Raw genomic sequence first — 26996 nt, 5'->3', positions numbered from 1 at the left:
CCAGGGCAAGAAGAGAATTAGCAAGAAACGGAGAAAGCAACATCCTCCTGTGACAAAAACTTACATTATTGCCAGAGAGGGCAGAAACAAAATATAAAGACCCACTTAAGACAGTATTTCTTGGTGTATTTCTTCCCCTCCTTCCAAACAGATGACCTTTAACTTAAGCCTTTATTATGATAAAACTGATCAGCTAGGTTGGCTTTGTGATATAAATGAAGAGTATTGCATAAGTCAGTAACAAAAGACACAAGCAAACTTAGAATACTAGCCATAAGGGAAATGTGGCTTAATGATGCAACACTGATTTTGAACTAGCTAGTTCTTCCCACATCAAAAAAAGTTAGTCCACTGTAAAGGATCCTACTGCTTAAGGGCCAGTCACTTGGAACTGACACTTGTCAACCAGTCTAACCTCTTAACCTGATGCCATGTTATTGGATTAAGGGAGTGGGATTAGGATGCCCTAGCTGGGGAGACTAGGAATACATGCTTATTTCACATTTTTAGCTTAACTACCTCTTCAAGAGTATTTATATGTAAGAAAAAAGCATGGTTTACACTATAGGGAATGTTGGTCACTGTGTTCAGATAATGGTTCTTACTTTGTTCCAGCAGAATACCAGAAATTCAGCACAGACTGGGATTTTAAATGCACTATTTTGTAATTCGTGTTTTCTCAAAGTAATGTCAAAATCTTAAAAAAGCTATGAAATTCTTCAGAATGCAAAAGCAGCAGGGGCAGGCCCATACCTAGCACTTCTACATCATTTGAACCCAAGGCTCGAGTTCAAGTCCAACACAGAAATTAATGATCTGAACACCAAATATACTTTTACCGACAAGAAGAAAGCTATTGGAGCTGGGGGTTACAGAAGTGCTCTTTCATGAATTGAAGAGAGAGCAGCACAAAAATAGAACCTGCATTAAAACAGATCAGCTAAAGATCTTCCAGGTCTAGCGCTAGGGGACACAGCGAAGGTACAGCCTTTAACAAAATGGGACACAGTGTGGTACAAAGTAACCATAATTCAATATAACTCAATCATATTAGGTGCAAATGGACAGTTGATAAACATAAAGGCATAACAGAAAACATCTATCCAGTGTGAGATTTTCTCTCTCCCTCAAATACAATAGCTAGATTCAAAGGAGGACAGAGACATTTCTGAAACATCCAGAACCGTGCAGAAGAGGAAATGTCAGCAACTGTAGCTGTCCTCTCTTGCATCTAGTCAGCTTTCCCTCGTATTATTTATACACACTTATTGCACTACCTTTCTTTCTGAGATTGGCCTTTCTACACCTGTCTATTAAACCACTGAGAAAGTGTTTGCCAATCATTTTGCAAATTCCAGGGGAAGCACTTATGTGTTCCACAACAGAAAAGATGTTCTCAGGTGCCTGACAAAGCCTTTTATTATGCCTGACAGATTTTGGAAAGATCTACCTGTCCTCAGGTTCACTTATCTTTCTCCAAGTATGTTGCTGAAATTTTCCAATGCTTCTTCTGTATTAAAATGCTCTACATTTTGAACCATCAACAAGGAACATTCTTGCCAAAAGGCATGGCTTCTTTTTGATTTATCATATCTAACCTTCTATTATTCTGGGGAGGGGGGAGTTGTAGCTTACGGTATTTTTACTCTACTGTTTGAATATTATGTGTAGAAAAGCAGGATTGACATAGCACTAACAGAATATCTAAAATGTTCTAAGTGCAAAACTCTGACCGCAGGCTTTCAATCTAGGACTGTAGAATTCAGACACGTGGAAATTAGCTAAGGTTGCAAGCGAGTATCAGCTCCCTAGTAAGCCACATACACGATTTCGCAACAAGAGAGTTTAAGAGATCATTTAAGGGCACAAACTTTGTGTGCTTTTAGACAGAAAAAGGTCCCACCATTCCCAGCAAGCCCCAGCCATGCGAGTGCAGGCGATTTAGAACCGCCTCCTTATTGTATTCGCAGCAGACGCTGGCATCGAGCTTCCCGTTATGACTAAACCGCCAAGAACGTGGTCTGTTGGATGCAGCTGCCTTTAATGGAACTTACTCTTTAGCCATGCACATTAGGATTGCTGCTCCAGTCTGTACGCTCTGCACACTGACTTTCGTAATCCCTCCTAAACTTACTTCTGAATTTAAAAGAAGGGCGCGTAACTCGCAGCTCTAAGATTGGCGCGCTCTTTTTGGCCCCCTCCATCTACTCCACGCACGGAAACATTTCGCTCGCAACAGCGAGAGCCTACGGAAGCCTACGTTTCCTGTTGCCGCCGGCGCCCGGCAGCTGCAGTACCTCCTTCTGTGCTGCGGGAGGAGCTCGTACTCAAGCCGACTTGAGTCTCAGTCTCCAAGGGAAACTCAATGACGCTCTGCCTCTCTCCGCTCGTTTGTGGTCGCCTTTCCTTCAACCGCCTGTCGGAGCGTTCGCTCGCTCGTCCGCTAGGGGCCGCTCTGGCCGGCGTCTCCGCTGCTCTCCGGGAGAACTGCGCTGCTGCAAGCGAGCTAAGAGCCCTCCCGCCCGCCATATTGGTGCCCGCGCCGCAGCTATTGCGTGTTTGTCCCTGCAACGGCGACGGAGACTGCCCTGGGGCAGCTCAGCGGATCAGGGAGGATCCCCTTCCCTAACCCGTCCGCCATGGCGACGAGGTTTGGCGGCCCCTGAAGGAAAGCGGCCTTCATCACCAACGCAGGGAGCCAGCCAACCAACCCCCCCTCCCGTTCGGCTCTAGCCTTCTCCCTCCACCACAACATGGAGGCCGTGAAAGCCTTTAATAGCGAGGTCTGTGTTGGGACTCCTCGGGTCGGGAGGCGGCAGGCGGGCGGCAGGCGGCAGGGAGGGAGACACTCCTCTTCTGTCGCCTGAGAGAGGCCGGGGGCGGGAGGCTTCTTAGATTCTCTCCTCAATGTTGCGGGAAGACCGATGAAGAGAGGCCTCGGATCTTTGCTACGATCGGAAGGAGGAAGGGGGGGGTCTTCTTTCTTAGGGTGGGAGAGCCATGATTCCTATGACGACGAAGCACCAGGGAGGAGGGGGCGGAATTGGGAGGAGGGAACGAACAAGTCCAATGGTCTTCTGTGGCCCATGCAGGTTGCTCTCCAGATCGCCCTCCTTCCTGCTTGGGGTTCTGCTCTTTTCTCCCTACCTGCTGCGGCTCTTAACCTTTCTCCCTACCGCGCTTTTCGCCCCGTTTAAATACCGGCCGTGCACATCCCGCGCCGTCGCCCCCTCCCTCCCGTTGACCTGACCGGTCTGCCTTATTGGGGGAATCGTAAGGCATGCCCCCAAATGGGTGTCTACCGCAGTCAAAAACTAAAATCCGTGTACCAGTCTTTGCTTCGTAGGTTTGTTTGGGATCTCGAGAAAGCAACACTGCAGATGGTGGAAGAGACCTAATAAAGTCTGCATCTCCATTAGCCTGTTAAAGCAGCATCATCACAGGCACATCCCTCTTCTCAGGAGGGTGTCTAATGAGTTTTTTGCTGTATGTTCAGGATATTTTTCCTTTTTTAAAAAGTAGGGGTCACTTTGTTGCAGCCAATCAAAAAAACTGTGACCAATTAAAAAGTTACATAGCTAACATTAAAGGATGTGTGTTTTGGCATGTTAGTGTAACTTGGCTATTTTGTTTTACTTTGAAAAAAATACTTGGTATAGACAGAAAGGAAATACAGGTTACTAACAACCTGCATGAATAAATTCAGAGGTTTTTTTAATTGGAAGCTGTGTATTTTTAATGTGCTTTGCTATACCAGCACTGCATTGCTTTATTTAGGAAATAGATTTGATACTATTAAAAAGTAATAAATCATGTTTGAGTTATAATGAAAGGAAGTCGCAGATGCTATTCTTGCCTATCAACCAAGGGCTAGGCTACACATTACCCAGAACTTCTGTACTAGTCAAGCGGCATTTTTTAAAATCAGTATGCACATTCAGTTTACACAGATAATCTAGTTCTATGCTGATGAAATTATAGGTTATGTTGCAAGGCTGTGATCCTACATTCACTCATTTAAAAATAGACTGAAAGTTTTTAGTTTAGACATACTTGGAAGTAAGTTGCATTGAAAAGAATGGGGATTTATTCCAGAAGAACATAGCACTGTTGGAATGTCTTTCCTAAATTAAGATACCTGTACTTTGTTTCCAAACCAAAAGTTATATATGTAAAGTAGTAATAGGATAATAATAAATATTGCTACATTATTTAAAGCACTACCTGTGAAATGTTTTCAAATGATGGTTCAAAACAGAGCAGCCAGGATATTAACAGGGGCCAGTAGATATGCACATATAACACTGGCCCTTTACCATCTGCACTGGCTACTAATTGAAGTCCGGGCCCAACTTATGGTGTTGGTGATGACTTATAAAGCCCTAAATGGCTTAGGACTTGGATATCTGGAGAAGCATCTCCTTCCCTATGTGCATGTCTGCCCCTTAAGATCTGGATCAGAGGAGCCCTCCTTGAAGAAGATTAGGAGGGTGGCTACCCGGAGAAGGGTCTTTTCTGCAGTGACGCCCTGGTTATGGAATATGCTCTCCAGAAAGGTTTACCTGGTGCCAACACTTTATTCTTTTTGGTGCCAGGCCAAAAACTTTTTATTTTACCAGTATTTTGAGGTTCAGATTGTGATTTTAATAGGGGTTTTATTGTACAGAATGGATGCTGTGCTTTACTTTGTTTTATTGTAAGACCGTCCGGAGACTATTTGGTAGTGGATAGTATACAAAAGTAAATAGATAAATGCATTGTTAGCGCCTGGCAGCACAATGCTATAACCCATCTTCTCAGAATTGTTCAGTGGAGATTACTCCAGATAGATATGTATATGATCATGATTTGTAACTTGGGAGTAAGCACCATTAAAAGGAATGGGAATTTCTTCTGAGTTAGGATTGAGATCCAATGAAGCTGGTGAGATTTACATACAACTAAGCATGCATAGGATTGAGCTAGGAATTAGGCAGTGTCCAGTTTGAATTTCATCATAGCTTTGATCTCAGTAGTTATCATTGGACAATCCATAGTCTCTGTGCATCATGCACTGATCTGTACATTAGGGATAGTAGCAGTTGTCCAATCACCTTTACTGTAGGGATTACAACTTAGTCATGTATGATGTTTGAACACTTAAAACCCTGTTATAGAACAGTGTATATGCTAATTTGTCCTGAAAAAGAGAACTTTTTACATGTTTTATCTTCAGTACAATCTTAAGTTTCAAAATTAAAAGTTCTTTAGTGGAGAGTTTTGTTTGATGTGCTGTATCTTGCTTCTTAATTTGTGGATTAGAAGCAAGGAATTAACTCCAAGTGTGGATGAGAAATATAGGAAACAAACTATCATGTATTGTTTGTAATTCTTTTAGATATCTTTCAATATCTTTTGGTGTATTTGGGTAGCTTTGTCTGTTGGAAGATAAGTTTTAAAACCATACCGTTTATACTATCCTTCAGAACAGGGTGATATGATGATTGTATAGTTGCCTATGCACAGTACAGTTGTGTAGTCTGCCACAAGAATAGTATTTCTGGAAAAACTTCAACAATGCAGCAGCCTTGTAAATAAGCACAGAAAAGTTACTGGTCTACAAACATTTTTGCTTTCTTGCTGGTAGAGGAAAAATGAAGCAGGCTGCCTTCTGTACTGGGAGAGGTGGGGCTTCCCATCTCTTATAGTATAGCAGACCAACCTTTCTCTGCCAGTCTTCTTATTTGCCTGTATGCAGTTTTTTTTACTGTTTATGGTATCAGAAATATAGGTACAGTATATATGCCTATATCAGGAAAGGAGAGGTGAGCTAGTAAATCAGTCCTTTATAGTAGAATTTTCTGAGATGATCTCTCATTTTAAAGATACCCATCAAATAAAAGACCAGTTCTTGGTATTATTACAGATGGACTCTAAAATAGCACTTTTTGTTCAGTGCTGCACAGGTGGACTTGTGCCTCTCCTTCATATTCTGTATGTCCTCAGATCTTTTCACGGGATTCTAATCCTCTGGAACATAAGTTGAGGACCCAGGGAGCTGGATGGGGACTGCAAAATTACCCCCTCCGTTTTCTGCTGGTGGAATTGCTAAGCTCATACATCCTGATCAGAAACTTTCATGAATAGGGTGGTATATACATTAAATGTGTGTTCACCTGAAAACACCTATATGGTCTATGGAGCTCAACCTCTAGAGTTGATTTAATAGTTTAGAACAATAATCATATTTCTTTCCTTAACTTTGTTTTTGCACACTGAACTTGCTCCATCCAAGTGGCAGAGTTACTTCAAGAACATAAAAAAAGCCATACTGGATCAGATCAAAGGTTCATCTGGTCCAACACTCTCTACACACGATTGCAGACAGCTTCCTACAGGATCCCTCAAGCAGGATGAGTGCAAACCTCCACTTGCCCAAGCTTATTAGCAACTGGTGTATGCAGGCATGTCTCCTCTGCAAAAGGAGGCATGCCAATAAGGACTGCTAGCCAATAAGACTAGCAGTCACTAATAGCCCCCTCTCTCATGAATTTGTCCCATCTCCTTTTATAAGCATCTGACCAGCACCACTTCCTGTGGCAGCAAATTCCATGGTTTTACTATACACTATGTGAAGAAGTACTTTTTTTAATCCATCGGAACCTTCTACCAGTCAGCTTCATGGGATGACCCCCTGTTTGAGTGTTATGGGAGAGGGAGAACAATGTCACCTTTTCTACTTTCTCCAAACAATGCATTATTTTAAACCGCTTATTCATGTCTCCCCTTATATTTTTTTCTAAACTGAACAGTACTGGTTGTTGTAGCTGCTTTTCATAGTGTCCAATCGCCTGATATTTTCTGTTGCCCTTCTCTGTAGTTTTTCCAACTCAGTGTCCTGTCACATGGCATAGCTGCTCTAAGCAAGAAGTGGCAAAAAGCACTGCAAAAGTTTCTTTTGAGGAATGCTGTTAGTGAATTAGCAAATAGCTTCCCATTGCCATCCACAAGATTCCATGCTGGAACCTGTGAGAATCTGCTTGTGCACAGTACCACATTGTATCCAGCCATTCAGTGGTTTGTGTGTGCAATTTTGCTGAAGGTGCTGGAAACATAAACCACACATGCTTCCCTCCATTGCAGCTTCAGTATGAATTTCCCTCTGTTGTTAAAGGTCGGTTCATGGTATTTATGTTGAGCTTGTCCATGTTTAACACTGACCAATTTTTTTCAGAATCCGCAAATCTACCTCAAACCCCGTTTTCAAATTCTGATTAAAATGGAAATGTTGGCTAATATTAAAGTTGGTTAAGAAAAATGATAAGAGGTATTTACTTCAGGGTGGAAAGGTGGGGGAAGTAAAATAGCATTAGCTATTAAATGGTCATTAGGATGAATTGGAGATGCTGAAATGAGAACTGGTGGGAGAGAGGAAGAAATAGTAGGGGCCTAAGGACTATTCTTAGGAACATAACAGATCTATGTTGTGACTGATGGAGGAAAAGATCATAGGCAGATCTTATGTGTAGGAATATTGGACATGCCTGTAGCATGTTGTGATGTAAAAATAGTTATTTCGTTGTTGGTGTAAAAGTTTTAAGCAGATGTATGTCAAGCTTCATTTCAGACCTGCATTTTGCTTTATGATCTGTGTTTTCTATAGGGTTTTCTCATTGGCTCTAATTAATCTGTCCATAAGGACAGGATTGCACACTGTCAACTCATTCTTCTTCACAAAAGCAAATTAAAGAGAAACCCATTCTTCTTCACAAAAGCAAATTAAAGATGAATAAGATGTGCATTCATCTGAAGAAAATCAAGCAGAAAATTGCAGTGTAGTATTGGTGGTATTTAGTGCTTTTCCTTCAAGTTTTTTTCTAAATAATTTAGTAACCACTATCTTTTGGCTTACTCAGTGTATATCTTATATTAGGAACTGGGGAAGGACAGTGGCAGCTGAGACAGGAAAATGTTAGGGCTGTCATATAATGTAGGAAGTGTGTGAAACTCCCATTAGAGTTTTGCTTGCTTGGGCTACAATCCTATGCATGCTTAGCTGGGAGTAAAACCATTGTACACAATGAGACATATGTTTAACCTGCACAGAATTTACACTGTTCATTATCCTGAACACATCATTCATATGTGTATGCCAAGCTACTGCAGAAACTTATTCAAAAGTACTTTTCACTGCTCTGATTTGGTGGAAGGGCTACAATGCTTTCAGAATTAACAGTACTAGTGTAGCATTTCTGAAAATTGTGAATTAATGGGAAAGTAATATTTTTCTAATTTTATGTCTGGATGTGTTTAAAAAGCAGAAATGGGAGGATCAAAATATGTATGCATTCAGACATCAAACTTGAAGTTACTGTTTTCAAAAACATAAAATGCTGGATCAATTTTTATATGCTAACTATTTGGCATATCTAGAGAGAAGTCATATTTGTTTAAAAATTTTCATGGGCCACTTCAAATGCCCACCAGTGCATTCCTGAAAATGTCTTTAAGTTGAATTTATAAGTTTGATTACTTACATACAGTAAGTCAAATGTTTAAGTATACATACATATTTTACTTTTCTATGCATATATACCACTTAAGAAACATTTCCATATACAGTTGACCCTCCACATTCGCAGGGGTTAGAGGTGCTGGACCCCCATGAAAGTGAAAAAAATGCAAATATTTCTAGCAGTGCTGGTTAGAGGTGCAGAACCCTCCCCCTCAACCTTGACTTTTCATACTGTTGACCATACATGTACTGGATTGCTTCTCCCTCTCTTGGTCAGACCTTGGTCTGATCCAGCAGGGCTCCACTTCTTTATTTATTACATACTTATATTCTTATTCCCTGCCCTCCCTTCCATTCACTAGTGTCTCCTCTTTGCACCAAGGAAAAGCTGAAGGGATTTCCCTCTTTGAATGGGCAGGGCAAGAAGGCATGCTTTGGAGGCCTCCCTCTCTCCCCTTTCACTTCCTCTTTCTCTGTGGTGATAATGATTTTTCACAGTAGGCCAAGGGTACTAGTTTGTGTTCATTACTGTGAGCCATTTCTCTTTTAACTGAAATGTTTGAATTAATAGGCTTTATGGCAGTTCATAAGAACAGATGTTCATAACTCAGATGTTCATAACCTGGAACTGCCTGTAGTTTACATGCATGGCATTGCTGTTTAGCTTGCTTGCTTGAATTAATGGGAATATTTCTCTTTAGGAATTTTATTGTGATATATTGAGGTCTAATTTGTATAAATTTGACAAATCTTTATACCTGTTAGGAGCAGCAGAAATTAAGCCACTGCAATTTTATAATGGTGTTTCTTACTCTATCTATAGCTTATGTACCTTGTGCCAATTACTTTGTTTTAGCGACATTTGTATATAGTAGAGATTCCAGTACAGAACTCTAAAGGTTAGCAGAAGGGTTGTAAATTTGAGGGGTTCTCTCTCACCTTCATCCTTCAATACATATTTAACGTATACCTGCAGTAGCTACCCTTGATTTAATATTCTTTTATTGGTCCTTTGACTTTGATAAACTCTTACTTGCCCTCTGTTATTGATGTTCCATTTGTTTTTACTGTATAGTAAAAAGTCTATTATCAAAATAGTCTGATAATTGTGTGCGAAAAGAATATCTGAGGAGGTCCTAGAGCTCTGGAAACTTTACAGTGATTTGGAAACAACATTTTGGGAAAGGTACTTGGAACAATTGCATATGGTTGGAAACTTTTTTCCCACTCTGTGCAACTCAGTCTAGTAGATACCTACTCTTTATTGTTTGTATTGAACCCCTTAAGAACAATGCTTTGATTTATAGCAAAAAACAGCCTGAAAAAGCCTAATGTGGAGCCAGATGATACCTATTATTGGACAGTGGTCAACATTCCCTTCTGAGCAAGAAGCTTGAACAGGTGGTTGCTAGTGGTTGAACAAAATGGATTCTGTGCATCCATTTCATCATTTTTTTACGCCTGGAAACTGCTTTGGTTGTCCTGTTGAATGACAGCCCCTGGGAGTTGGGTAGCATCTTTTAGACCTCTCAGTGGCTTTTGAGACCTTCAGCCATGATATCCTTCTAGATAGGCTGTCTGGGTTGGGATTTGGAGGCACTGTGATGTTGTTTCAAGAAGGTTGTGTAGAAGAATTGATGCAGTGTACAGCAACTATGCTGTGGGGCTCCACAGGGTTTATCCTGCATGCTGTTTAACATCTAAATAAAACTGCTAAGGGAGGTTAATTGGACGTGTGAGCTGAATTTCATCAATATGTGAATGACATCCATTCCTGTCTCTACTTTTTATAGCGTCCAGGTGAGCTAGGAGCTCAGAGCCAAATCAGTGCCTGGACATTGTAATAGACTGGATAAGGGCCAGTAAACCAAGACTCAATCTAGACAAGATAGCTCCTGCCAAAGGAAGTGAGGTTGGTGACTACTAAGAGGAGGGCCTTATCTGCTCTGTTATCCTGGTCATAGAGTGAACTTTTCAGAGAGGTTCGCTTAGTGCCGCTTATTTTGGTGCTATGTGAAGACTTTCTGATTTTCCCCGGAATGTTAGCCTCCATTCAGTATTAACTTCAAACCTAGCATTGCTTTTATTTGGGGTCTTTTTGTCACCCCATCCAAACTGCCTCAGGCAAGGTAGATGCTACATATTAAAAGCCTTTGTTTGGCTGAATGTTCCCCTTCTCCCCAGAAGGCTTGCAGCACCAAAAGAATAGATTTCCATTTTCAGCTAATACAGGTAATTTAAGACTTTCTGACAGCAATGGATAATGATAACATCTGCTTAACAGTGCTTGGCCTTGACCCTTCTGAAAGTGTTTTTCCTCAATGGATTTTAGTTATTTTAGTTGGAGGCTTTAGCTTTAACTCCTGGCTTTCAAAAGAGACTAAGATGATATGAAGTTAAGTGCCTTAAAATGTGTTTTGAAGACTTTCTCTTAAGCAAATTTTGTGCTACAGGCGTATTTAGCTTTATAGAAAGAAAATTGGAAAAGGCTCAGATTGGGGGACTTTTTAACTGGTCTGAATTTGACAGTGTCCCAGAAGAGCTAAATTGTAAATCTGCTTATGTATAAATGATACAACAGAATGTGAGCCTGGGGTTGTCCAGGCACCCCATGATACAGAATCTCATTCTCTGTTTTAAATGTTGTGCTGTATTTCAATCTTTAAATTGCTCCTAGTTTTTAATTTGACTTTTACTTTTATTGTATATTGCACTTTTAAACGTTCATAGTATAGTTTATGGTTGCAATTGTCATGAACTGCCTAGAGAGCTTCAGTTATTATGAGATATAGAAAGGTAATAAATAAGGTGGAGTAAATTTTCTGCATATTAAAAAAGCTTTGTCTTGACTAGGGTTGGAACAAGCTCTCCAGAAGGCATTACTCTAGCCTCTGTGGAGTTCCTCTCATGCTTGACCTAGTCCTACAAAGTGAGCCAAACCAAGAAGTCTGCAAAGATTTGTGGACACCCAGTTTTGCAACCAGCCAACATCCCAGTGGTTGCAGGATGTGAAAGAGCGGTGGTGTCACTAGGCATGCCAGAACAGCCATTCCTGCAACTTCATTCCTCCAGAACAGCAGCTTCTTCCCTGCTCACTGCTGCAGGTAGCAGGTATGGAAGGGGGCACCAAGCTTCTTTCCTGTCTGCTAGTGCTGGCAGCAGTGGTGGACATGCAAGAGGGACTCTGCTTGCATGGCACATGGGTCTTGATTCCTGGATGTTTAATCTGCAAGGGTTTGAGGCCACATGTTCCATCTTGCAAGCTATGTAAACCATGTTATTTGCATAACTGTTTATGCCACATATGTTTATAAATTTTCAAAGGGATGAACAATTTAATCAACACTTAATATATTTAAACTTGGTAGATGAGGAGACATGCCAGAGTACAGAATCATACAAATAGCATCAGTTATATATGGCACATGTGTTTAAGTTTTCATGTGCCAGAAATAATATATAATAATAATTTATAAAATCAGACAGAAAATCAGACAGAAATCAGATAAAACGGTAATAACAAACCCACAACAATTGTAATCTTATCAGTCCAGAAGTATAACAACAGTACAAAATAAAATACAATGGAAAAGATGATGATAAAAATTTAACAGTTAAAATATTGTGTAGATAAAAATGTTTTTACCTGGCACTGAATGGAATAAAGAGTAGATTCCAGGCGTACCTCTTTGGGGTTCTATTTCTATAATCAGGGTGCCACAGCTAAAGCGGGGGAGGGTGAGGAGATTACACCCTGTTGATTATGTCAATAAACTTGTAGACAGGGGCAATCCAGTAGACCTGTTTACTTGCACTTCAAAACGTTTGATAAAATCCCTCACCAAAAACTCTGAAACAAACTAAGCAGTGATGGAATAAAGAGGAGAGTTCCTCATGGATCACTAACTGGCTAAAGAACAGAAGACAGAGGATGGGAATACATGGTAATTTCTCCCAGTGGAGAGATGTAACAAATGGGATCCCACAGAGCTCTTTATTAGGGCCAGTGCTTTTCAACCTATTCATAAATGATCTCATAGTAGGAGTAGAAAGTGAAGTGCCCAAGTTTGCTGATAACACTCAACTGCTTAGAATGGTTGAGCCCAAAAGGGATTGTGAGGCGCTCCAAAGGGATCTCTCCAAGCTGGGAGGATGGGCATCAAATGGCAAATGCAGTTAATTATAAGCACATACAGAGTAATGCATGTTGGAGCAAAAAAACCCCAACTTCAAGTAAAAGCTAATCGGATCTGAACTAGCAGTGACTGTTCAAGAAATAGAACTTGGGATAGTGGTGGACAGCTCAACAAAAACGTTGGCGTAGTGCTCAACTGCTGTGAAAAGGACAAACTCCGTGCTAGGCACAGAAACAGAATACAAAATAGAACTGCCAAAATCTTACTTTCCTTATATAAATCTCTGGTGTGAGTGTACTTGGAATATTGTATTTAGTCCCGGTTACCATAACTGAAAAAAGGCATTATTGAGTTAGAAAAAGTACAGAGAAGGGCAACAAAATGATCGGGAAACTGGAGCAGCTCCCCTGTGAGGAGTGGCTACAACTGGGGATGTTCAGTTTAGAAAAAAGGCAAGTAAGAAGAGACATGATAGAGTTGTTTAAAATAATGCATTGTTTGGGGAAAGTAGAGAGGGAGATATTTTTCTTGCTCTCCTTAACACTCAAACCTGGGGTCACCCATGAAGCTGGTTTAGGACAGATAAAAGAACTTCTTCACACAGTGTATAATTAAACTGTAGAATTCACTGCCACAGGAAGTGGTGCTGGCTACCAAACCGGATGGCTTTAAGAGTAGATTGGACAAATTCATGGGACAGGGAGGCTATCAGTGGCTACTAACCTTGCTGGCTAGGTGCTACTTCCTTTAGCAGAGGAAGCATGCCTGCATACACCAGTTGCTAAGGAACTTGGGCAGGTGGAGGTTTTGCACCCATCCTGCTCGAGGGATCCTGTGGGCAGCTGTTTGCCACTGTGTGTATGGAGTACTGGACTGGATGGACCTTTGGTCTTATCCAGCATGGTTTTTGTTACATTCATATACGTGTAAGTGAGAGGTTGGTAAGATTTACGTAGATGTTTAAAAAGTGTTTTATTCTCATTTACTTTCTTCACTTGGTTCACATTCAACACAAATGTTATCTCAAAGCCTTTGGGAGCATCACTTTGTGGAACTGTTTCTGCTCTGTGCATTTCACATGTTCCAGTAAGACAGTGGCATCATTCACAAGCAACTGTAACTCAGAACCTTTGGTTGCTAGGAACAAGCCACTGTGCTAGTTCATGAAGTTCAGCTGTTCCCACTTAATTATTACGTGACATTTATTGCATTCCATTATTTATTTATTTATTTATTAAAACATTTTTATGCCGCCCCATTCGCCGAAGCCTCGGGGCGGCTTACAACGTTAAGTTAAAAAATAATTATAACATTAAATTAAAAAAAATACAAACATTAAGTTAAAATGCAAAAATGCAAAACCCATTTGAACCCAACCTTTATTCCTCTTGTGAGGGATCCAGTGTGGCTTATATAGCTGCACTTTATCCTCACTGCAACAGCCCTTTGAAGTAGATTAGTGTGAAAGAGAGTGACTGGCCCAGCATCACCCAGTAGGCTTCATTGCTGAGTGGGAACTAGAAACTGCATCTGCTAAGTCCTCAGACCAACACTCTAAACATCACACCCACTTGGCTCCTCCTGTCAAGCAGGAAGAGCTAAACATTTAAGGCTGCTCTCAGTTAAACATGCTTCTGCCTAATCAATAATTTGTTTTGTGTTTCTCCTGATAAGCCAGAGTTGTAACACTGGAAGAGACAAGTCAGAATTTCAAGTTAAGTGAGGATGCTAGCCATCCTAGCAACGAATTATCCCTGCTTGTTTAGCTATTCCTGCTGACAGGAAGAGCCAAATGGGAATGAACTAAGAGGCGTGTTTGTTCATAATAATCCAGAGATAATAACCCATAACTCCTCTAGAGCTACTTAAAAAAAAAAAATAATGCATCGCAAGCCAGCAGTTTGAAGGAGAAAGACAGAAGCCAGTAGGAGATGTATCCTAGAGAAACCATGACCTTTCTTAGACTTGGGATGAGGCTGTGTGACAAATTCTTCAGATAAAGGGAAGGAAAGGAAAAAAAAAGCATTTCTTCTGTTTCACTTTCCAGCAAGGAAACATCTTTACAACTAGTTCCCTCCAAAAAAAAAATCCATTGGTTGTTATCTAAGATGCAGTATATTCTGACTATTGACTAGTAATGGTAGCTCGGGACCTCTTGCAACTCCATAAATCTTGAGCTAATTACTCAAGTGTTATGTGCTACAATTGAGCCTGTAATGTTGCAGGGTCCAGGATAAGTCTCCATTTCTTTTCGCAGTTATAAGGAAGCAATAGCAATAGTGGTAGTCTTCTTTTCAGATAATAGCTAATAGCATTTTGCCTGAAACTCCAAACTTAGAATACCAACTTGCAAAGATTCCCATTCTAAAAAATTAAGTTTTGCATTCCTGGGGGCGGGGGGGAAATCTAAAAATGGCCAGAAAATGCAGTATTTGGCCACTTTGTACTTAATGTTCTTCTTAAGACTCACAAAAGCACAGCATTTGTGTATCAGTTCTCTTATCAGTTGCCATTTGGAAAAAATGGTGGGGGGTATTCTTGATTATTTACTAAATTAGGAATTATTTTGGAAGAGACGACCGTGCAGGATTATGCTTGTAGATTGTGGGCCTGAAGAACTAGTTATTTGCTTTTTGCTTCTGCTTGTGTGGATCCCCCCCCACTTTAGGTATGCTGGGGCACTTGTGGAAATAATTTGACAAAGAATACTAGAAAATTTATTGGATGCAATAGTTTATGCAGTGTTTGTATTATAATGTGCTTCACAAGTGTGATCACATTTTTGGCTTTAACATATAACCTTAGAATGAAAGAAAGAAAGCTTCCTAACTATGGCTCCATTATTTTGTCTTTGTGTCAGACTCTCTGATTTCAGCCATATAGTCATGCTTGTGTGGACCCATCTCACATCTTGCTGTGTGTTATAGTACAGGGGATTGTTAGGGCTTGCTAAATTAAAGTTAATGCAGATATGCTTAATGCCACCTTGTGCTGCATGGTATTGGAAAGCCAGCAGAGATGTAGCCATCTTGGATGTAGATGTCAGCTAGTACATATTCTTTTGCAGAGATTATATGTAAAATAGTTTTAAAATGATAGGATAAGTGCAGTAGAAGATGGGACTGCTTTGCATGTTCTTCTTACCTCTTTGGCCATGGATACATGTATCAATAAGGCAGGAGCCCTGGCCTGTTCAGCCACAATGTGAACAAGTAGCATGCAGGTACATACTGGTTGGTACAGCCTTTTGTCCATGGGTAAATTAACTAGGCAGGTATAACAGAGTGTGGCATCCATACCTAGTGCTAGGTCTTTAGGTAAAGTTTGCTTTACTCTCTTATGTGAGTAGGAGGCGTAAAGCTGAAGCAAATGGACTGTTGGATGAACATTTAGGTCATTTTCATTATAGTTTAATAAGGTGGGATTCTGTGTTACATACAAACACAGCATCTGTCTCGATATTAATAACAGTGGTAAATTTTTGTCTCCACATTTTGTGTGTATAATTCTGTCAGAATTTTATTCACTATTTCGATGAACTTGTCTGTTGAGAAAAGCTAGAGGTCATGTGAAGGATGCCAAACACCAGTAAAAACGTCACTTTATTTTTTCCGATCATAATTTCACTTTCCACAATGGATGCGTGATTTAAACCCAAAGACGGCACAGTTAAGAAAAGCAGTAAAGTGACCTGCAAGTCTTTTAGGTTCCTGTCGCGTACAGGATGTTAATATAGAATCCAGCCTGATGAACCTGATCATGTAGAGCTCCTATTGTAGTCATAATTTATTGCTTACTTTTCAGTGTTCAGGTTCCAATCACATTGAGAAGGCAGATCAAAACAAAAAAACCTGTCCTTATATGAGGTGGTAGAGGAAACTAGTTTCCTGCTAATCTGTTTTTGGTCTCAATAGTTTGATCATGACATTAAAAATGAGTGTTAAGAAAAGGGATGTCTTGTTTAAACAACTCTATCCTGTTCATCAGAAGAATTACTGCATAGTAATTCTGAACTCAGTAGAACTCTCAAGTGAGATTTTGTACTAGTATGCAAAAATAATGACTACGCCTCCTATCCATATGTTTCTATGTTAGATATTTTAGTATAGTAGTGTAAAATAAAATTTAAAATATGTATCTCTAACTGCCTGGGAACAGTTCTTACTTTCCTTGGACAGTGAGGTGGAGCCAAAAATTGTCCAGTGCTTTATTTTTTCCTGGAAGATTCACATTTGTAAGTTCTTTAATTAAAAAGTATGTATATTACAAATAGTAGATAATCATGATGTATTAGGACAAAATATCATAGGATGTTTTTTAAAGCTCTGCTTACTAAATACAAGTAAATAAAAATGCTGAACTAGATCTTGCTGCTGTAGGAGTAGGCTACTTTTGATGCTCCAGACGTTTTGGCCTACAAGTTGCTCATCTCTGGTTGCATTAGAATATTTTCCAGTACAAACCGAAAAATTTCCTTTCCATTTGACCCTGCACAAATCAACTGAATTTGCATTGGATTTTTTTTCTGGAAAATCCACATCATTGTCCAAGGGCAAGAGACAGTCTATTACTTAGTCTGCACATAATGGCAACTCCTGGGTTGTTGGGGCTGCACAGAAACAAATGTGCTGCCTCCTGTTTGCTTGTGGCTTCTTACTGCTTTACAAAACAGCACAGGAATGCCCAGTTCCTTGGTTGTTTGGCACGAACCCTGGGTTGTTGAGGGGAAACAATCCAGAGTTCTAACCTAACCTAACAACAAATCATGGAGTAAAACTCTGGATTGTTTTACTCTAAAGTGAGAGTTCTAGGTTTGTACATTATTCCGGATTACCTATGGCTGTTTTCGAAACTGGATATAGAGTGGAAAAGTTGAGTGGATGAGAAGTGGCACATCTTGTGCCACTCACATACTTCTTATTTCGGCTTGTTGCCATTGTAACCTGATTGGCTTTTGTGTCACATGAATAACATCAGAATATATTTCCTTCATTAATTCTTTTACCATGGAAGACTATGGCTCACTTCTCACTCGGGCTCAGTGAGACAGGCTCAGGCATACTGTGTTATAATCAGGTGAGATAGTCATGTAAGTGCAAAACTAATATTTTGAAAAAATTGGATTAGGAGAAAACAGTTACAAGTGCTGTCTCCAACAAAATGCAGCAGCAGGTTTTGTGAAGAAACATCCTCTTTGACTTGAATAACATTTGGCTGCTGCTTCTGTAGAGTGATGCTTGTAGTACCTCTTTTGTTGAACTAATCTCTTGTGATTCTTCATTGTATTAGCATGTTGTTGATTTAAAATACAGAGGGAGTTTTAGAAGTGGTCTGCTTTCCAGATTTATAATCAGTTCAGAATGCTTTCAGATGAAAACAAAACAGGCCTTTTTTCCCTCTGGCTGCAGTTAGTGCTATCCGATTTAGTGCGTAAGTTCAACTTTTCTTGGTAGAAGGGAAGTGTTCAGATCAAATCAATCAATAAATGAACTGACTGTCTTCTTTAGAAGGAATAATTCTGTACAATAGTACTAAGAAATTTGGCCAGTGCCAAAGAAATAATTCTGTATAATAGTACTAAGAAATTTGGCCAAGTACAAAAGTACTTGGTGCCATCAGAGGAAGTAACTGTAAAGAACATCTATTACTTTAGTTGCAAGGAAGAAAAAATAACTCTAAACTACAGTTCATACTATATACTGCTTCATATTTTACAAGGTTTGTTAGTATCAAAGATTACTACTGACAAGATTACTATGCAGGAAATTCCTGTCCATTTCAGTTTTCTAGTAAAAACTGTGAACTTCAGATTGCTGAACGAGACTGTATATAGAACGGATCTTAATTAGGAAAGTAAAAATGATGCAGATTCCCCTCTGCAGATCTGCTAGTTTCAAAACACATTGAAGTGCAATTGGTAAACTAAGATGACTTCATTTTAATTTTCTTAGCCATTCAAGGAATTCCATAGTAGAGGTGGGGGGATTTTAAAATGCATAATAATGGAGAGGCAGCCAGGTAATAGATGAATTCCATAATAGAGATGGAGGATTTTAAATGCATAATGATGGAGAGGCACCCAGGTAATAGAGGTTACACACCATTGTGAAGCACATCACAAATCACAGTTCCTAGCCTCATGAGACAATACCTCATTAATAATAATTTCTATAGCACCCCACAGCCAGAGGTCTCTAGACAGATTACAACAATCCATAAAACAGACAATAAAATGCAATAAAATATTATAAAATCATTAAAAAGTTCAAAACAGCTAAAACAGACAATGAGAACCATTGGAACAAGTTGCAAAAATCCCTGTAGCAATGAAAGAAACTGGGTTGACACCTGAGGAAAACAATGAGCATATGATAATTTTATATATTAGGAATAAATGACTGAGTGGGTGATGTCAGTATCAATTAAGGTACCATCAAATATTTAATAAAATGAAATAAAATAATGCAAGCAGGTAAAAATAATTACTGTTGCACTAGATAGGCAAAGCATGACTTTAAGTCCTCAGTGTTGTGTGTTATGATCAGGTAGCTGTACTTATAGAATGGCACAGTAATCTCAGACTGTGAAATGGCAAACTCAAGTTGATAATCCACTTACATACTGGATGTGGCTTAGCCATCCAGAATGAGGAAAGATACGGCAACATGCAGTTAGAAATAAAATGGTTAAAATTTGGGAAAGTACAGATGCATTCTGGCATTTGGAATCTGCCCTCTATCCCTGTTAATTAATAGTAGTGCCCTAAAGAGATGGTGGGCTATTTTCCTTTTGTTTGGAGGTGTGCTGGTAAAAATTCTCCTATCGCTCCAGAAATTTTTGCATTTCAGAGATTTAATTCACAAAAATATTAATCTTCATGTTTAGTTTTTCAGTATTTGCAGATTATTCATTTGTTTATTAAATGATGTTTGTTTGTTTCTTGATGACACTTCAGCCCAAAAATTCTGATGATCTCTCCCAGTGGTTTCATGTAGATGTTGAAAAGCATGGGGGTAAAATTGAACCCTGTGGTACTCTATGACATAAATGCTATGGTACAGAGCGATAATCCCCCAGTACCACCATCTGTAGATAAGGAACTGTAATCAAGAAACAATTATAGAGGGGTTGATAGAAATTATACTGCCTTTGAGAAATTACTGTTTTCAGGAGTAAAAAAAGTCTCTTATACAAACTAGATAAAAATTAAAATATATTTAGATAAAATATAAATGGATACAAGCAGCAGAGGAGGTACTTTAAAAAACTGGAAAATGTAAACCATAATTTCATTTATGAAAAAATGGAATTATGTGCATTCAAGGGCTCTTAGACACTTATCAGATGTGAATAGTATGGCTCATTCACATTTTAGATGTGACAAGGTACTTGACTAAATTTGTGCAACCGCCTCTTTAATGGATCCTTGCCCTTCCTGGCTTATAAAAGCCAGCAAGGATGGAACAACTCACTGAGCCAGGGAGGTAATGAACACTTCCTTGCGAGATGAAGTTGTCCCATGCTTCCTGAAAGCAATGAGACCACTTTGGAAAAAGTCCACCCTTGACCTGGAAGACTTTAACAATTTTAGGCCAGTAGCAAACTTCCCTTTCCTGAGGAAGGTTCTAGAGAGGGTGGTTGCCAGTTAGCTCTAGTAGTTGAGACTGATTATCTAGATTCATTTCAGCTGGGATTCAGGCCTGGTTTTGGCATGGAAACAGCCTTGGTCCATGACTATGTACGACCATGTCATTTAACTTCTGGGTGAGATTATCTGGAGTTTTGGAGTGTGCAGTCTTCAGTATCCTGATGACATGCACCTGTATCTCTCCTTTTCATCTTCAGCAGGTGAGGCTGTGCTTGTGAACTGATGTGTGGCCCCAACAATGCATAGGATGAGGGTAAAAAACTGAAGCTCAATCCAGACAAGTTTGAGATGCTGTTGGTGGGTAGTTCTTCTGACCAGATGGACAGAATCCAACTTGTTCTAGCTGGAGTTGCACTCCCCTTGCAGGTTCATAGATTGTGGGTGCTTATTGAGCCATCTTTGTGACTTGAGGACCAGGTTGGTTCAGTGGATCAGAGTGAATTCTACCAGCTTTGACTAGCAGCTCAACTACATCCCTGTCTGGACAGAGATAGTATGCTATCAGTGATCTGTGCTTTGGTAATCTCTAAACTAGATTACTGCCATGCATTCTATGCAAGGCTGCCCTTGAAGATGGCTCAGAAGCTGCATCTGGTGCAGAATGTGGCATCCCGATTAATAACTTGGACCCACAGGTCCAAACACATGAGACCAGTTCTGCATTTCATTGGCAGCCTGGATGCTTCTGGTCCCAATTCAAGGTGCTGGTTTTAATCTTTAAAGCTTTAGCTGGCTTAGGAATGCAATACCTGTTGAAGTACCTTTCTCACCAGTGATCTCCTTGGACGCTACTGTTAACCTCTTCCTCTGAGTGCCAACTCTGAGGGAAGTATGGAGGGAGGGTCTTCTCTGTGATGGCCCCTTGCTAGTGGAACAATCTCCCCACTATAGCCCGCCTGGCTCCAAATTTGTCATCTTTTCAGTACCAGGTTAAGGTGGCCCTCTGCCAAGGTTTTTAAGGACATATCTGGATACCTGGAGACTTGAGGGGATTGCCTACTTGTTTTATCAAATCTTGGTTGTTTGATTTTAGGTTGTTTTAAACTTCTACTGTATTTCTGATTTTATATATTTTTTTACTTTATTTTAGTATTTGTTTTATGGACTGTTGTATACTGTCCAAGGAACTTTGACTGTGGGGCAGTATAGAAATGAAATTAATGAAATGGATAATTTTAAAATAATTTAAATTATAGTTAGTCAAAATATTTTAAAAATTACTTTATAATCAAAATAATATGTTACATTATTTATTATTTTAAATAATGTTTTTAAACTAATTTGAATCATTAAACAAAATATAATAAAATATAAATCAAATATAAAGCAGATCTTCTATATGTGGTGTTATATCCTACACATGTATGGAAAGTTTCCAGTAGGACAGATTTATGTTAGACATTTAAAACAGAAGGGAAACTTTTTTCCCTACTTTGTTGTTAGAAATTGGAAGGCGATCATAGCTATAAAAGTAATTTTTTTGTGTAATGCTGATGAATTACAATAATCTCTTTTACTATACTTACTACATATTAAAGATTATAGCGATTATACTATAATTGTAATGTACATGTTAACTGCAGCATGGATTTTGCTGGCTAAATCTTGGCAACCAGTTTAAGTACCATGAGTTGACCAATAAAAAAGAAGATATGGAGTATCATGCTCTTGAATAAAATAATGCTATAAACTTGCAGACTAGACAGATGACCTCAGGAAGTTTCAAAAACTGGGGTTCATTTATTATTGGAATAAGTACAAACCATGTAAATTAATAACAACCAGTGCTTTTTTTGTAAAAAAACAAAACAAAACAAAACGGTGCCGGAACTCATGTCGCCTCTGGCAGTAAGCACACACACCAATCCCAAGCCGAGCAGCATCCCGAGAAGCTATCTCTCACTATCAGATGGCAGATAGCAGACACAATAGCAGCCTGCAGGCACTATGTTAATGATGTTTGCTGCTGATCTGCTAGCCAAAATCACTTCGTAAAATCCATTGAAAAAAAGGTGCCGGAACACCCGTTCCGGTGCATTCTATGACAAAAAAAGCCCTGATAACAACTAAGATATTTCTACATGAATTTGAATGTATGAAAATTTGTAAACAAGAATAACAGGTAAATAAATTCTACTGTAATACAGATCAAACAAAAGTAGGCAGGCTTTAGCTGGGAAGATTATTTTTGGGAAGTATCTGCCACAAATTGAGATCACTGGGGAAGCAGCTTGGTTTAATTTTCACTCCATTTTCTCCGTAGTACACCATTCTACTTGCTTCAATAAATTAAATGACTGCTATTTAATTTATTGCCATTATTATTATAAACACTATTGCAAAAGTAAAGTCTGCTCTTCTTCCAAGCTGAAATGAGCGACAGTCTCCCATTGAGCTTCATAACTAAACTAGATTTTAGAGCTGAGTTTCCCATGTCCAAAACCAGTATTTTTTCCCTTGCCATATCGGCTTTCTCTTTCACTTGGCTTTTTCATCCTGATTACTTGTGAAAGCCATCTGCCATTATTTTGCTCCAAGTTTATCTTTCTGAAATTTGAAGAGAGCTATTTCCTGGTCTTTCTGAGCAAATGCTTTCAAATAGAGACAGTTTGATTATTAGAAAGCAAATAAAATGTTTTATTATTATACATTAGAATTTTCAATACAGGAGAATATAAAAATGGTTTTGTAATTTAATTTGTTTATTTTAATTTGTATATACCAGTCCATTCCTAGCCTCTGGGCAATTTTCAAGAAATGAAACACAACAATGATTAATAATAGACCTAAACGATATATTAAACAAAATTGACCTGAGAACTAACCTGTCAAGGCTTGTCAGAATTGACACATCTTTAATTCCCTCTTGAAGGTAGCAATCTGGGAGATCAGAGGCATCTGTCTCTGCAGACCTTTTCACAGTTTAGGGGCAACCACTGAGAAAGTCCCCTGGGTAGTTGACATTAATCTTACAGAAACAAACTTCAGAAGATTATCCCACCAAGGACCTTAGCTGGTGAGGTGGAATGTTTGAGCAGAGGTGTCCCTGAAGGCGTTTTGGACCCAAGTCATGAAGGGCTTTAAAGGTAACTGCTTGTATTGTATCTAGAAATGTATTGGCAGTCCCAGAGTTATACATGTAGTTGCCATATAAGAAACTTCAGACTTGACTAACATAGAAATAAGATTCAGTTTGGCAGGGTAATTATTTGTTCTGGGATCAAGAATAACTAATGGAATAAGTTATTCTTGTTGTTAATAATAATAAGTTATTCATTATCATTTAAGGTATGAGTCTTCATAGCTATTAAATATGGTGGGAGCTCTCTGTAGATAGGCCTGTGTTTCTGTATGGACTGGATTTATCTCTTGGTTAATCCCATTTGCCTTAAGACACATGTAGGAGTCTAATTCGGACCTGAGTATTAACAGGATTCTGTTGTGCCCCTGCCTGGACTGGATTTGATTCTGAGTTTTTGGCTTAGGCAAGTTGGTGTTCCAGTTGCTGCTGGGACTCTGTTGTGCTATGTTACCTTTTAAGTATATGTTAGCAAAATAGTAATGTCATAAATACCTAGTCTACTTGGAAGAGAAGACCTATACATTTTCACTTGTATCTTTTCAAAAAGTTTTACTCAGTTCTGAAATGTAGTTTTTCAAAGAATCGTAAGAAATTTTAGCATTCATACCAGGACTGTCTTGTCTGGGTTAACTCATGGCTGCCATGGCAAACAGGCTATTGCAAGCATAGCTATATATGTGGCACATCTCATTTGGTATTCCTGAATGACCATGGAGATGGTGATTTGAAACTGGAGAAATATTAATTTAATTCCTTTGTCATGGATGAACATTTTCTGCTCAGGTTTATGTTTCCATCAGTAACCTTCCTTCATGGGGTAGTAGGCCTATTATGTTGGCCTGCCTCCAGGGTCTTAAGTAATGAGGGATTCCTGAATAGTCTTGGGAAGTTTCCTATAGGCATGCCTGGCACAGCCTTAGTCTCAGCAGCCTTTGCAGCTCACATTGCAGTATCCATGATTGTGCTGAAGCATCTGATTTTACAATATAGAACATGCTTCGTCTTTTGGCTTTCTAGGGACTTTGATTCAGTCAAGCAGGGAAGGAGGTGACTAGAACACAGGAGGCAGCAGGGTAAGACTGACTTCACACAAAATGACAACCCATTTTGGGTTTCTGCAGTGGGCTGTTGTTTCACACAAGCCTAGATTGATTCCCACAGGGTCACAGGGCAACAATCCATCCCCAACATTGTCCAACTGAGGGTTCCCGTTTCCAAAGTTGCATGAGTGTGCATGTGGGGGGGGGGTGAGAATGATAGCAGTAAGCCATGGGTTGTTCTACCCATAATATATTGCCATATCCTCCAACCTGGGGTGGCTGACTGCATTGTGGTTTCCAGGAATTGGCTAATGAGCTACTTGGCAACAGAATCAACCACTCCTTATTGTTATTTATTTATTTATTTATTAAAACATTTTTATGCCGCCCCATTTGCCGAAGCCTCGGGGCGGCTTACAACCTAGATAAAACAATAAATTAAAATATCCATATAAAATAATCTTAATTAAAACACACATTATAAAATAAGCCGCCCTGGCCAGATAAAATTCAATTGTATTTAACATTTAAAATGTTGCTTAAATAAAAAGGTCTTAGCCTGGCGCCGAAAAACAAATAATGACGGCGCCAGGCGGACCTCTCTGGGGAGCGCATTCCATAACTTAGGCGCCACCGCTGAGAAAGCCCTTCTCCGAGTAACCACCCTCCTAATTTCTCTCCCGGAGGGCTCCCGGAGAAGGGCCTCTCCCGCCGATCTCAGGGGGCGACTGGGCAAATATGGATGTAAGCGCTCCTTCAGGTAACCAGGACCCAAGCCGTTTAGGGCTTTATAGGTCATTACCAACACCTTGAATTGGGCCCGGACTTCAATGGGGAGCCAGTGCAGCTGACGGAGAACTGGAGTCATGTGAACATAACGTCCAGTCCCCGTCAGCAGCCTGGCAGCTCTATTCTGAACCAATTGAAGTATCCGGACCGTCTTCAAGGGTAGCCCCACGTAGAGCGCGTTACAGAAGTCAAGACGGGAAGTCACCAGCGCATGAGTCACTGTTGCAAGGCAGTCGTACTCCAGGTAGGGGCGCAGCTGATGAATCAGCCGAAGCTGGAGGAAAGCGCTCCTCGCCGCTGTTGTCACCTGAGCTTCAAGTGAAAGCTCCGGGTCGAGGAGCACTCCCAAGCTGCGGACCTTGTCCCTAGGAGGGAGTGCAACCCCATTCAGGACAAGGTTCAGATCACCTTCTCCGAAGCCCGAACTGCCAACCAACAGGACCTCCGTCTTGTCTAGATTGAGCTTCAGTTTATTGGCCCTCATCCAGCCCATTACCTCGGCCAGGCACCGGTTCAGTACAGCCACTGCCTCACCTGGATTGGTGGAAAACGAGAGGTAGAGCTGGGTATCATCAGCATACTGATGGGTCCGCAGCCCACACCTCCTGATGACCTCTCCCAGCGGTTTCATGTAGATATTGAACAGTAAAGGGGACAAAATGGAACCCTGCGGTACCCCATGGCAAAGCTGCCATGGCGCAGAGCCATAGTCCCCCAACACCACCTTCTGGAATCGGTCATTGAGATAGGAGCGGAACCACCGCAAAGCGGTGCCTCCGACCCCCAATCCCTCCAGCCTATCCAGAAGGATACCATGGTCGATGGTATCGAAAGCCGCTGAGAGGTCCAGGAGAACCAACAGGGACGCACTCCCCCTGTCCTTCTCCCTGCACAGGTCATCGTACAGGGCGACCAAGGCAGATTCAGTACCGTACCCGGGTCTGAAGCCGGACTGAAATGGGTCCAGATAATCAGTTTCATCCAAGAGTGCTTGGAGTTGTCCCGCCACCACTCGCTCCAACACCTTGCCCAGAAACGGGATGTTGGCCACTGGTCTATAGTTAGCGGCCATCCCTGGATCCAGTGACGCCTTCTTCAGGACCGGTCGGACTACCGCCTCCTTTAAAGGGGCAGGCAAGTTTGCCCAGGGATCCACCATCAGGTAGCTCACAAGTGCCCAAGTGGAATCTCAGGGCAGCTGTCACTAGCATGTTGCCCTTCCTACTATGATCAGAAACCATTACTGACTTCCTGTGCCTCTTTGAATCTTGACCGTGTCTGGGGAATTAGGAGGGAAGATTTTCTTTCCTGTGTTGACAGAGGGAACAGTGTGCACATAACCTGCCTTGACTTTAGCAAAGCTTTTGACATAGTGCCCCATAACATAAGCAAACTAGCAAAAAGTGGACTAAATAGAAAAACTATTAGGTGGATCCAAAATTGGTGGCTATATCAAACACAAAGAGTGGTCATCAGTGGCACCTTCTGAAACTGGAGGGAGGTAACTGGTGGGGTGTTGTAGGGTTCATTCCTAGTCCCAGTAGTCTTCAACATCTTCGTTAACGATTTAGATGAAGTACAAGAAAAGATATTCGGGTTTGCAGATGATACAAAACTGGGTGGAATAGCAAACACCCTAAAAGACTGAATGAAGATCCAGGGTAATCTTGATAAACTTGAATGCTGGACTGAAAGCAACAGAATGAGATTCAATAGGACCAATTGCCAAGTCTTTTATCTAGGAAAAAGAAACCAAATGCATTGATACAAGATGGGGAATGTGTGGCTGAACAGAATTGAAAAGAAA

The 26996-nt window shown here is 40.3% G+C and overlaps 1 protein-coding gene across 2 annotated transcripts in view; it reads left to right on the top strand.

Annotated features, from left to right (window-relative positions):
* Positions 1-2475: 2475 nt before the first annotated feature.
* Positions 2476-26996, top strand: part of SCAF8 (SR-related CTD associated factor 8) — a 214854-nt gene continuing 190333 nt past the window's right edge. The window contains exon 1 of one of the 2 annotated variants that reach the window (XM_044422372.1): positions 2476-2783. Coding sequence is in view for 1 of the 2 variants with exons in the window: in XM_044422403.1 (XP_044278338.1) it covers positions 2754-2783 (30 nt within the window). In the remaining variant the exon portion in view is untranslated. The remainder of the gene's footprint in view (positions 2784-26996) is intronic. The other variant, XM_044422403.1, reaches the window with a different exon arrangement.

This window comes from Varanus komodoensis, unplaced genomic scaffold (assembly GCF_004798865.1).
Source record: "Varanus komodoensis strain SLA01 unplaced genomic scaffold, ASM479886v1 scaffold1, whole genome shotgun sequence".
Lineage (NCBI taxonomy): Eukaryota > Metazoa > Chordata > Lepidosauria > Squamata > Varanidae > Varanus > Varanus komodoensis.
This window is presented reverse-complemented; position numbering and strand designations above follow the sequence as displayed.